Source organism: Tamandua tetradactyla, chromosome 19, assembly GCF_023851605.1.
Source record: "Tamandua tetradactyla isolate mTamTet1 chromosome 19, mTamTet1.pri, whole genome shotgun sequence".
Classification (NCBI taxonomy): domain Eukaryota; kingdom Metazoa; phylum Chordata; class Mammalia; order Pilosa; family Myrmecophagidae; genus Tamandua; species Tamandua tetradactyla.
In genome coordinates this window covers 5,163,638-5,176,009 of record NC_135345.1, presented here as the reverse complement: position 1 = coordinate 5,176,009, position 12,372 = coordinate 5,163,638, and the positions used below count along the sequence as shown (strand labels likewise).

The following is a 12,372-nucleotide window of genomic DNA, read 5'->3' as shown; positions in this document are numbered from 1 at the left end:
CTGGGCAGGGCCCTGGCACCCTGAGTGCCCCTCCTGGGGCCACGGAAAACCTGGCCAGGTCACGGTGCAAGGACAGACGCATCCTCAGGACCAGACGACGGGCTGAGCACTTGCGGAGGGCACGACGGCCCCTCGCAGAGCAGGTCTGGGCGTTTCCAGCAGGCACGTGGCAGGTGGCCTGTGCCTGGCCGTACCCTGCCTGGCCGTGCCTAAGCCACCAGTCCTCCCGAGGCTGCGTGGGCGAATTCACGAAATGGACGTGACGACCCCTTCCCATGGGAGACTCCACCGAGGCCAGCTGCTTGCTGCCCTGGATCCCACAGATAGCCTTGTTGTGGAGAGAAGAAGCCCCCCATGCAAACCCTCCCACCTACCAGCCGCTGACCCACAGTCTGGGGGCTGCAAGGTCGTGGGTGCAAGAAGGCAGCTTGGCACATTGAAGCTTTCCGCTGAGTTTAGACTTTCAGCAGGTAGAGGCTGACCTCCCGGGCTCTGACCAGGCAAAGGGCCCATTTGCATCTTCCAGAGAAGGCAGGTTTTGCTCCATCCACAGCCTAAGGCATGGTGACCTCCCTCCCTGGCACTTGCCTACACATACCAGCTCCCCTCCCACACCTGTAAATAAGGGCGGGGGGCTTGCGAAAGCCTCTCTTATCCTCTATCAGCATCTGATGGCGTCCTGGCCACCTCCGCCTCCTACTCTTGGCAAGAGTAGGTCTGGTCCTGCTCTCTCTTGCTGAGCATTTGCCCATGGCTCCCCAGTGCCCTCAGGAGGAATTCGAACTTGCAGTGGGGCGTAAAGGCCCATCAAGGGCAGCTGGTCCCTGGGGACTCAGCTGCACCGGGAGTGGGCACCCATCACTGGCACCCTCCTTCCCTAGAGGACTGAGGCTTGGCCAGGTTGGTCAGCTCTCCCAGGGCCACCCACTGACGGCCACTGGAGCTGGGGCGTGATCACGGGCAGCCATGCGAGATGGTCGGTGCGCTATAGTACAGCAGGACTTGCCACTTACACACCTGCACACATGCAGGACACACGTTCACACGTGCACACACACATGCACAGACATACAGGGCTCGTGCTCACACATATGTGCACACAAATGGGATTACACACACAGGACTCATGCCTACACAGTCACGCACCCATGGAGCACACAAGCACAATTCATGCACACACAGAGAACACATGCAGGCACACACTCACACACTCAAGCATGTGCATGGGACACACGCCCCATGTGCACACATGAACACATGCTCATACATGGTATGTCCTTATACATATAAGCACGAGACATACTCTCACATGTAAACACACACATGCACAGGCAACACATGTTCACACTGATAGACACCTGCTCACATGCATGCACACACGCTCATGGCATGAACACACATGGGAAACATGTCGTCAGGTGTGCGCACACACAGTACACCAGCCCATGCACTCACATGCTCACAATCAGTGCACACACAAACACACACAGTAAGACTTAGTTTTTGGGAAATTGTCTCTTAACACACCACACATCCTTCTCCTTCTCCCTTTGCTGCCTCCTTTCTCCTCCTCTCCCTTGCCCCACCCCTAAGAAAACAAATGCCTCTCTTTTCCTGGCTCTTCTACCTGCTATGGGAGACAAGCTACTTCATCTCTGTGCCTCAGTTTTCTCACCAGTAATCTGGACACGATCAAAGTACCCACCCATGAGTTGTCTGAGGATCATGTGAGCTTCTGGGTTCCACACTTAGGAGTGGGTGAACATGACAAATGTGCTCAGCAAGGGGTGGCCCTTGTGTCATTGCTCCTGCCAAGTGGTTGGTGTGACGCCTTTGTGGCTTCTGCTTGCCTTTAGCTGTCCCCCCACCCCATCCATGGACTTACAAAGTATTCCCCCTAAGAGAAATTCTGGACAACAGAACATTCTCCACCTGTTGGTAACTCAGATACAGGGGAAAGAGTGACCAGTGAGTGCTTCACTGGAAAGAATGACAAATGCTGAGAGAGCACAGGAAACAGGGGTTAGGTCTAACTGGGAGATGGAAAAAGACTTCTCAGGGAAGGGCATTTGATCTGGGGCTTTGGAGGATAAATAGAAGTTTGTTTGTTTCAGGCAGAGCAAAACAGCAGTAAAAGGGCCTTTCCACCAGCTGAAGACAACATGTAGTTTTCCATTTATGAGGATCTGGCTTTATAAAAAATTAATCCCCTTTAAAAGATGTTTCTTCCCTCTTGTTAGGCAACTTCAGCAAACCGGACCAAATACTACGTCTCTTATCGTCGCAATGAATTTGTCCTCATGAAGCTGCCAAAGTATGCACTGCCCAAGGTAAGAGTGGACTCCGGTTCCACCTGGTCTGCAGCCAGATCCTGCGCCTTGTGGGGCAAAAGGACTTGTTTGCAGGTGCTTGGGGATCTCCTCGTCAGCTGAGAGAGAACAAGCTTAGCAGTGCTTCGTGGGTTCTAGCTCCTTTCCAGCTGCTATCCCCTCACATCCCTCCCACTCTGCTCTCCTGATGTGGCCGGCTTCATTCTGCCTCAGGGCCTCTGCCAGGCTGCTCCCTCTCCTGGTTTGTCTTTTCCCCAAGTCTGTACTTGGTGATGTTTTCAGGAGAAACCTCCCATCCCAGTGAGCCCCTGGGCTGGTCCAGGCCTCTGTTTCCCTTCCCTTCTAGAGGACTAGGAGAAGCCCCATCTCTGTAACCCTTATCTCTGCTCTCATCTGGAGTTTCTGGGGGCTGGCACTGTTTCTAACTCATTCACCTCTGCATTCCAAGAGCTTGGGACAGTACCTGGCTCACACAGGTGCTGAGTTAATGCTGCTTCTTTCCCCTTGCCTGGCAGTTGTCAGTCCCTGCCCAGCCCCGCCCAAGCCCTGCCTCACGACCCACCTCCATAGTCCCCTCCAAACTGACATGCCATTTTCACCTTACAGAGGAGATTGAAGTTAAGAGGCTGAGTTACCTGTCTGAGGTCACACAGCTAGTTGGAACCAAATGCAGGTCTCATGCCCAGATCTGACTGGCCTCGTCCACATGCTCTTCCAGAGGCTGTTTGAATGGCACACTGGGCGGCTCTCCCTCCGGTGTGCACAGTTTAGGCGCATGAATGAACTGTCCCTTCCTCCTGCATGTGCTGACTGAGCCCCAACTATAAGCTCAGAGCTGTGATAGGAGGTGACGCTGCAGCTGTGAAGCAGACAGCCCGGGTCCCTGCTCTTATGGGGCTTCCGGAGGGGACATGGGCAGAAAATCCAGCAGAGCGGCAACTGTGTAAAATACCGCAAGTGGTGCAGGGGACAACCAGAGGCAGAGGTGGGGAACCCTGGGGGTAGGAGGGCAGCGGCTTCAGGCTGGGCAGCGGTGGAGACCCCTGTGTGGGGGAACGTTTCACCTGCAGCCTGAGTTGGGAATGAAGAGGCTTCGGGAAGCACAAGGGGGAGAGGGCCCCAGGGGAAGGGCAGTGCCTGCAGCAGGCCGGGCCTGGCTGAAGGGCGCAGTGGGGAGGGGATGAGGGGAGAGAGGCCCTGGGCTGGGGGTTACTGTAAAATCCTTGAGCTGCCCTGAGCACTATCAGATGCTGGATCTGAAATGGGAAATGCACATAAACCTTTACTTTCAACTTCTCTTAAAAAAGAGAAAAAAAAACAAAGAAAGGAAAGAAAGAATGATAAAGAACATGCTTAGTAGATTAACCCCAGGCTTGGCTGAATAACTAAGTTAAAAACCAATGGCTTCTTTTGAGGTGAAGGCAGCTAGTGTCCCGAGGGGCAGAGGGGCCTCCTCAGCTCTGAGGGGCTTTTCTTCTACCCTCTGGGGCAGCGGCCCTGGGGATGGCAGCACAGGAGGGGGCCTCTGTCTCCTGGCCCTTGTCCTGGTGTGGGGGACAGAGGCGCTGGCCAGGAAGCCTGACCCTCTGGGCACCCATTGCTCCTCCCAGGGCCTTGGGGGTGGCCAGCCCAGCAGCCCGGCCATCTCTGAAGCGGATAGAAGGAGCTAGGTCTCTGCCTGTGCCCCCGAGTGAAGAAGGCTGCACCCCTCTGAACTGGAGATGGAGATGTCCCAGCATGGGCATTCAAGCTTACAGGGGATCTGCAGGCAACACCACCGCGTGCCTCCCCACTGAAAACCGGCCACCCCTCACTTCTGGGGAGATGGGAGGTCACGCAACAGAATGATGCAGCTGTCATGGGAGATACGGCCCCAAAATGGCACCTGGCCACAGAAATGATGCACTCAGGCCGTCACGTCGTGCGGGGTTCCGAGGGAAGACCAGGCCATTCTGAGCATTTGCTTGGAGCTGAAGGTTCTCTGTTGGGGTCACATCCAATTCCCAGGGACGGCCGAGGATGGCCAGTTACCCAGTGAGGTGGGGTTGGGTTGTCCACCAGGGACCTGGCCCCGGGGTGCCCCCAGTCTTCCCGAGCCCGTCTCCTTCCCCCGGGCAGCTCAGCAGCCGACAGCCACCGCTCCCTCTTCTCCCAACCCACGAGAGCCTGTAGGATCCTAATGTTTCCCGACAACAACTTGTAGCCCAGGCTAATTGAATTTCCTAACCAGATTTTGTTGTTTAATGGCAAATTTGTAACTTTTGCCTGTTTCCTCCCCCTAAAACCACCTTCACCTTTTTTTTTTAATTGCCCAAGTAGCATCATGAAAACGATAGAAATAGGAGCAGAGGGGCTCACCCACCAGCCTCCCCACCCCGACCACCAGTTCCCTGCTTGGGTTTTCCTCGGGTCCTTGGCCACATGCCAAAGGGGCTTATCTGCAGCCGAACCGCAGCGGCTGTGTCTGCTATCAGGGGTCATTGCCTCCGAGAGCTGTTTCAGGATGATATAGGACATCCAATCCACGCTCGTGGCCGTAGAACCTTCATTGGGGGAGGCTGGGCCTTCCTTAGCTAAGCCCCCATCCTTCGGGCATTTGGGGTGTTCCCTGTTTCATGATTATAAGCAATACTATGCTGAATGTGTTTATGAATGTAGATCTTTTTTAAAAGCTTCTAGGCAGAGGACACAAGCATTTGTATAACTTAGCTTCTCTCTAAACGGATAGTACTACTACACCCTGCCACCTGTAAAATCAGAATTGATTTTTTAAAACAGTCTTAAAATTTTCAGCACAGCTTTGCCACATTTGTGTATTATCACTTTTTCGATTTTCTTTCTACTTCAAAGAATATAACTGGTAACTTTCTGTTGTTTTAATTCACCTATCTGTGAGATCTATAAAGGTTGAACAGACTTCATTATATTTGTTAGTACCCTTTGCTTGAATTATTTACTTTCAATGTTTAAAAACTCCAAGTTCCCCAACATAAAAATTAAATAAGCAAAACTATAAATACACAACCAGAGAACAGAGGAGAAAAATCCAAATAAAGATCAATTATATAAAGAATAAGAATAAAGCATAAGAATAAAGGAAATGCAAATTTAAGCCAAAATGGCCTGTTATTTATCATTCCCTAATCAGCACGGATTTCTAGAAGACCATTCTCAGTGCTGAAATGCATGAAGTGAAACGAGTGCCCTCAAACCCTGCAGAAGGGGGATGAATTTATAACCCAAACTTTCAGGAAAGAAATCCAACAACATATAACAAGGGCATTAAAAATGCTCCACGTCTCTGATGCAGCAGTTTCTCTTCTTAGGATTTACGTTAAGGAAATAAACAGAAAGGCAGAGATTTATGTTGGGGAATGTCGTCTAGTGCTGCATATGCTATGGGGAACACTGTTGGATCAATGGTAGGGAAACAGCTCAGTGAATGATGAGGGTTCACAAAAGGGAAGAGCACACTTTCATTAAAAGTGGTGTTTATAAATAATTTCAATGACAGATGAAAATGTCCCTCTGCCATTTAAAAAAGCAAGCTACAAACCGTGTATGAAAGAAAAACAAAGATGTGTAAGATATCCTCGGGAAAAAGCCCCAAAGTAAATATTTTAAAATATTTTAAAATGTTAATATTAGGTGTCTCTGGATGTGGCAGTGGTGATAACTTTTACTTTCTTATACATTTTTCTCTTTCCCCAATTATAGCAAACATTTACCCCAGCGCATTCCCCCAGCTTACAGCAAGCTTTGGCCCAGGTTCAGAGGAGCCAGATCTGAATTAGGCAGTGACAGCAAAACTGAAGCTTACTGCACCAGGGTGCTGCCTCTCCCTGAGCTTGTGTGCGAGTTTGAAAGTATTATGTACCCTGGAAAAGCCACGCTTTAATCCTAATCCAATCTTGTAGAAACAATCATTTCTTTTAATCCTGATCCAATACTGGAGGGTGGAAATTTGATTAGATTATCTCCATGGAGATGTGATGTGCCCAATTGTAGATGTTAGCTTTTAATTAGGTGGAGATGCAACGCCACCATTCCAGGTGGCTCTTGATTAGTTTACTAGTTTATAAAAGGGGAAATATTTTGGAGAAACCTCAGAAACAACAAAGCCAACAAACTTCAGAGCAGAGCTGACAGAGATGCCGACACTTGGAGAAGAGAGATACGGATGTTTGAAGATGCTTGGAGCCCAGCAGATGTTGCTGTGTGCCTTTCCGGGAGATACTAAACGAGCCAGAACCTGGAGAGAGCCGAGGGAAGCCAGGAGAGGAAAGCTAGCCTCGGAGAAGCAAAGTGAGAAACCCCCATAGGCACAGAGGCTGAAAGCAACAGAGCCCAGGAGCAAGGGACCAGCAGATGCCAGCCACGTGCCTTCCCAGCTGACAGAGGGTTCCTGACCCATCGGCCTTCCTTTAATGAAGGTATCATTCCCTTGATGCCTTAGTTTGGACATTTCCATAGGCTTAGGACTATAAACTTGCAACTTATTAAATTCCGCTTTTAAAAGCTGTTCCATGCCGGAGACCTGAGTTCGATTCCCGGTGCATACCCATGCCTCCCAAAAATAAAAATAAAAGTAAAAAAAAGCTGTTTCAGCTCTGGTATATCGCCTTCTGGCAGCTGGCACGCTAACACAGCCCGGGTCAGGCCTAGTGTCACCCATTCTCCTGCTGCCCCCCACCCCCACCCCGGGCAAGGGTGCCCCGAACTCTCCACAGCACAGGCGAGGCCCCAAGGTTTCTTGAGCTTTTGTCACTTCACCACCTGACCCCAGAGCCAGTTCTCTCCCTCCACCCAGGCTGTTCGACCAGCCTTCCCCACCGAGGGCACAGGATGGTCAAGGGCCCAGGGGAGCCTCATCAAGGGCCACCAACCGCGGGGCTTCGATCCACAGAAGCGTGTTCTCACCCAGCTCTGGATCCAGACGTCCAAAATACAGGTGTGGGCAGGGCAGTGCTCCCTCGGGGCGCTGTAGGGCAGGGGCCCCGTGGCCTCGTCCGGTGTCCCTGGCGCTCCTGGGCGGGCAGGTGCAGCCCTCCAAGCTCTGCTCCCCTGCTGTGACTGGGCTCAGAGCCATCCTAAGGCAGCCTGGCCTCAGCTTCTTTATTGTACCTGCAAAGACCTGGCTTCCAAATCAGGCCCTGCCTAGCTCAGGGCTGGGGCGTGGACGGGTCTCTTGGGTGCCTTTCAGCCCGTCGCTGACCCGTGGTGTACCCCGGCCGTGTGGCCTGGGCATAGAGGGAGGTGGCAAAGGAACCTGCAGGCATGTGTCCCCGGCCTCGGCACCCCTTCCCAGGAAGGAGCTGCCTCAGCCCTGGTGGCTTCTGCTTGGTAGAGGGGGGTGCAGCCGGGGGGCCCACGTGGAACGAGGGGTGTCGGTGGATAGGCAGCGGGGCACTGGGAGATGTCGTGTGCCTGCTGCAGTTGCTGGACTCGGATGAAAACTGATTCACCCGCCCCATGCCCCCCATGTATGACAGCTGTGGGGGACGTGTGGCCCCAAACTTGGAGCCACGCTGATGATCAGCCTAAGCAGAGCCCCCCATGCCATCCCGGCAGCCAGGCGTGTCGCAGGGGCGAGGGGTCCCCCGCAGCTGAGGGCACTGCCTCCCCATCCTCTGGGGCACCTGTGTCTCGCGGCTGCACTGTCACGGGGCAATGAGGGTTTCGGGTGACAGAGGGTAAAGTGACAGACATGGAGACAGAAGCCGCTCCAGCCTCCTCGGCCCGGCTCCGGCTGGGGGTGGGAAGAGAAAAGCAGACAGCGAGGTTGGCCAGGGTGTTCTTTCTCTTTCATTGGGTTGGGTTTTGCTTTTTTCCTTAAAATCTATACTTGAAACCCTAGATGGCTGAGCTGGGCCCACTCAGGAGCCGCTTCCTTTTCCAGATGGGGAAACTGCAGACTTCCTGGGGCGCCATGCAGCCATTCTGGGGGGTAGGGAGGACACGCGTGGGGCTACCCCTACCTCTGCCTCCTCCCTTTGTTGAGGAGTCAGGCAGGACCCACCCCTGTCGTCCCGGGCCTGACGGGCTCCGGCCGCACGTCTTAACCAGTATTTGGGGGCCAGCCTCTCTGGCGGCACCCTGCTCCTGTGTCCCCAGCTCCTGGGGACCCTGAGGCGGCCTTCACGCTCTCCTGCAGCCCCCGAGTGCAGCCCGCTGGGTCGGCCTCTGTGCCTTTCGCTTTGCCTCCTTCTCACCAGCGGCTTCCGTTGCCTCTCTGGCACTTTCGGTTTTCAGTTCTCAGCCTCACCTCCTCCAGGAAGCCCTCCCCTCCCGGCTCTGCTGGGGCACAGCTTCCCTGGGCCCATGCAGTACCCTAAGCTTCTGTTGCCAGGTGGGGGCCCTGTCTGCTGATGTCTCCCCTCTTCCATGGGACTGTGAGCCCCCGGGGACTGAGGACTGGGGGTGGCCCGGCCCTGGCCAGCTGCTGGCTCAGAGGCCCATGGGCGATGGCATCTCACGGAGCAGATGGCACAAGGTCCCCTGACATGAGCTTGGCTGCAGTCATCAAGGCTGCCCTGCCCTGTGCCGGCGGCTCCCTGGGTCAGAGGCTTTGTCTGGTTCTGGGCCCCACTGCCAACCCCACACCTAGAACAGTGCCTGGTACACAGTTGGTGCAAAATAAACAGGCCAGATGGGCAACGACCCACCTCATGCTCAGGGTGGCACAGGGGGGAGCACCCCCATCTCCTATGAGCTGGTGGGGGCAGGAAGGAAGAGCTTCTCCTCCCACTGCAGGGAAAGACAGACAGACTGCCAGTGTGGGCTGGAAGGAGGAGGCGTCCATACGTCCTGTCAGGTGCCTGGGCCCACCCCACCCCAGCCCGGTGTGGGGGTCGGGTCGTCACCCCCATTTTGGAGGCGTAGAAACAAGGTCCCAAGGCCGCAGCCCGAGTGGCCCTGCAGCACAGCCCCCCACGACCGCGCTGTCCCCTTGCCCCCAGGACCTGCAGATCGTCAGCACAGACGAGAGCCAGGTGTTCGTGGCGGTGCAGGAATGGAACCAGGCGGACACCTACAACCTGTACCAGTCGGACCCGCGCGGCCGGCTCTACGGGCTGGCGCTGGCCGAGGTGCGCAGCAACCGGCAGGCTGAGGACAGCGTCCTCATCGACATCCTCGAGGTAGGACGGGCGGCCGGGACGGGCTCCAGGCGGGCCCCTGGGCTCCCGAGGGCGGCGTCGGGGGGCATCCGGGGCACCGGGGGACCCTCCTCCTGGGGCGTCAGCCACCACCCCACCCGCACCCTTCACTGCTCTCCTCCCTCCTGCTCTATCCCAGGCTTGGCAAACCCTGTAAAATATTTTTGGCTTAGCCAGCCAAGAGGAAAAATTGAGGCTATTACATGGGTAATTGTAGCGCAAAAGAGAAAACAAACCTGCACGGTAACTTTTATTGGCAAAGTATAAGAAGTCAATGACAAAATTCAGTTTTTGACAATAGTGAGCATAATAAAGTTCTTTTTTGGGGGGAACAACGTTTTGTTGTCTTTGGGTTCCCTCTCATCGTGGGGGTTGTAGGGTCGCTGTGAAGCCCCTCCCAGCCCAGAGCCCTGTGAGAACCCCGCAGCGGAACCCGGCCCGAGACCCCCGCTCCAGCAACCTCTGTGCGGCGCCCTGGCAGCCCCGCTCTCTGCCCTCCTCTCTCTCTGTTCCTTCCCTTCCTGCCCCCCCCCCCCCCCCCCCGTCTCTGCTGCCCTCTCTGTCTCTCCACCCCAGCCCCCTTGTCTCCTCTTTCCTCCCACCCTCTTGGTGTGCTGGATGTCTGTCTCTCTGAATGTCTGTCTCTCTGTCTCCCCTCTCTTAAACTGGAGACCCCCACATGGGCCTGTGGCCCCTAGCCCCATGCTGGCAGGGCTCTCTCCCTGCCCTCTGTGCCTCTACCCGGGTGGGCTGCGCTGCCGCCCCCTGAGCCCCCTCCTCTCCGGTCTCCGGGGTACTCCCCGTGCAAGGGGGGGCCCTGTGCTGCCCTGTGGCTAGTTCACAACCATCCCTCAGTGGCCCAAGGCGGCCAGCCAGGACCACGCCTTTTGCAGCCCCTCCTCCGTTCTCCCCGGCACACTGGGCTGGGGGATCTCTGGGCCCCACTTACAGGTAAGGAAACTGAGGCTCAGAGAAGGCAAAGGGCCTGCCCCAAGTGACCGGAAGTCAGCCAGAGAAAGTCAGGCTGAGGAGGCGGCATGCTCAGGTGGTGGGCGGCAGGCTCGGGGGTCCCACGGCCAGCCCCCAGCCGGCACTAGGAGGGAGCCCCTGGCTTCTGCGTGGGGACCCAGCCAGGCCTGGGCGCGCATCTCTGTTGTCACCCACAGCCACTTCCCCCAAGGAAGGGATCATTGTCGTTATTTGTTTGCAACGAGAACCCATTTGTCAGCATTTACTCCATGTCCCGGACGCTGCACGCGAACCCAGCCCACGGCTAATGCCGTTTCCACATGCCGACACCCCACCCAAAGATCCCAGCCTGGCCCCAGGGTCCAGTGAAGGTGTCTGGCTCCAAAGGTTGCCATCGTGTCTGCCTGAGACCCTGCCCAGGGGAAGGCCGAGCGAGGCAGGAGGGTGGCTGAGCAGCAGACGGGCTACCAGCCAGGTCCTTTCTCCCCACGGACATCCGTGGAACCACGTGCCAGGCTCCCAGCCTCCCCTGAGACGCACAGAAGAGTCCGCAGGCACAGCCCAGTCTCACAGAGCTGTCAGCCTCTCCAGAAAGACTGGCTCCCACTGTCGCTTACAGTTTGCCAGTGCCAGGGTGGGGGTGGGGGGACAGTGAAGGGATGCTTAGCCAGCCAGGGGTCAAGATCAAGGAGTGCTTCCTGGAGGAGAGGATGTGAAGACTAAGGGTCAAGGCTGAGCAGGAATTATCCTGGTGAGGTTTCAGGGTGCTTCAATCTGCATGCAAAGGCCACAGGTGAGAGAGAATGAGGATGCAAGAGAGGCCGTGGGAGCTGGATCCAAAGATGTTTGCTGCCCACCAGTTAGGAGAGCTTCTCTGAAATAGTCATCAAACAGGCCTTGGTTACACACATGCTCTAGAGCCCTGGGTTCAAACATCCAGCTTTGGTGCTTACTTGCTGTGTGTCCTTAGTCAGGTTACTTAACTTCTCTGTGCTTCAGTTTCCCCATCTATGCAGCAGCTTCTCGTTCAGCTGCCAAGAGGATTCAAGGACCTCATTCATCTTAAACACTGGCACAGCGCCTGGGGCTGAAGTCAGGGCCCAGTGAGTGCTCACCATTTGTCCCTCAACGCTGCAGTCCTGGGGACTGGAGATGTCACACAATGGAATCTTAGTCTGCCAAGCAGCCAAGACAGACACATGTGACGGGTTGGCTTCGATGGTGGGAATTCATGGGCCCATGGCTCTGAAGACTAGAAAGCTGCTTCCTCTGGGCTCGGCAGCCTTCCCAGGCAGCCTCGCCATGTTCCCTGGAGCTCCTGGGCTTGACTCCCTGCCCCAGGTCCCGTGGCCATGTGCTCTCCTCCCTCCCTGCTCTCCTGGCTCCTGCCGACTTCTGGCTGGACCCTGGGGTCTTCTCTGTCTCTGGCTTCTGGTTTCTCCCTCTAACGGCTCCAGTAATCTGGACAAAGGCCCGCCCTGCGGCTGAACCAATCTCCCTCTAACGGCTCCAGTAATCTGGACAAAGGCCTGCCCTGCGGCTGAACCAAACATGATGTCTCCACAAGGTCCTGCTTACGATGGGCTCAAACCACAGGGACGTGGGTGCAAGTGAAGCACATGTCTACGTGGGGGTGCATGGGGGGCCTGGCCAAGCGCCCAGCCTTGAAGGACCCCCAGACACAGCCGGTACATTACTGCCTTTGTGACTGTCTCTCAGTGGTCTATCCAGGAAAAAATACTTTGTTCCAGAAGTCACAGGCACACCGCCTTGGAAAGCCTGGGCGTTAGAATGCCTGCGGAGCTACCTCCTTCTGCAGGGACACTCAGGGTTCCAGGCATACATGCAAACCTTTTCTGCAGCTTGTGGTTTGGGTCAAAACAAGGCTCAGGGACATCTCAGAAGAAGCCAAAAAT

General features: G+C 55.5%; 1 protein-coding gene across 1 annotated transcript in view; it reads left to right on the top strand.

Moving 5' to 3' along the window:
• Positions 1 to 12,372, top strand: part of SORCS2 (sortilin related VPS10 domain containing receptor 2) — a 539,078-nt gene that overhangs the window by 470,223 nt on the left and 56,483 nt on the right. Inside the window, exons 8-9 of the mRNA XM_077136335.1 lie at positions 2,241 to 2,330; positions 9,290 to 9,469. Coding sequence (XP_076992450.1) covers positions 2,241 to 2,330; positions 9,290 to 9,469 — 270 coding nt within the window. The remainder of the gene's footprint in view (positions 1 to 2,240; positions 2,331 to 9,289; positions 9,470 to 12,372) is intronic.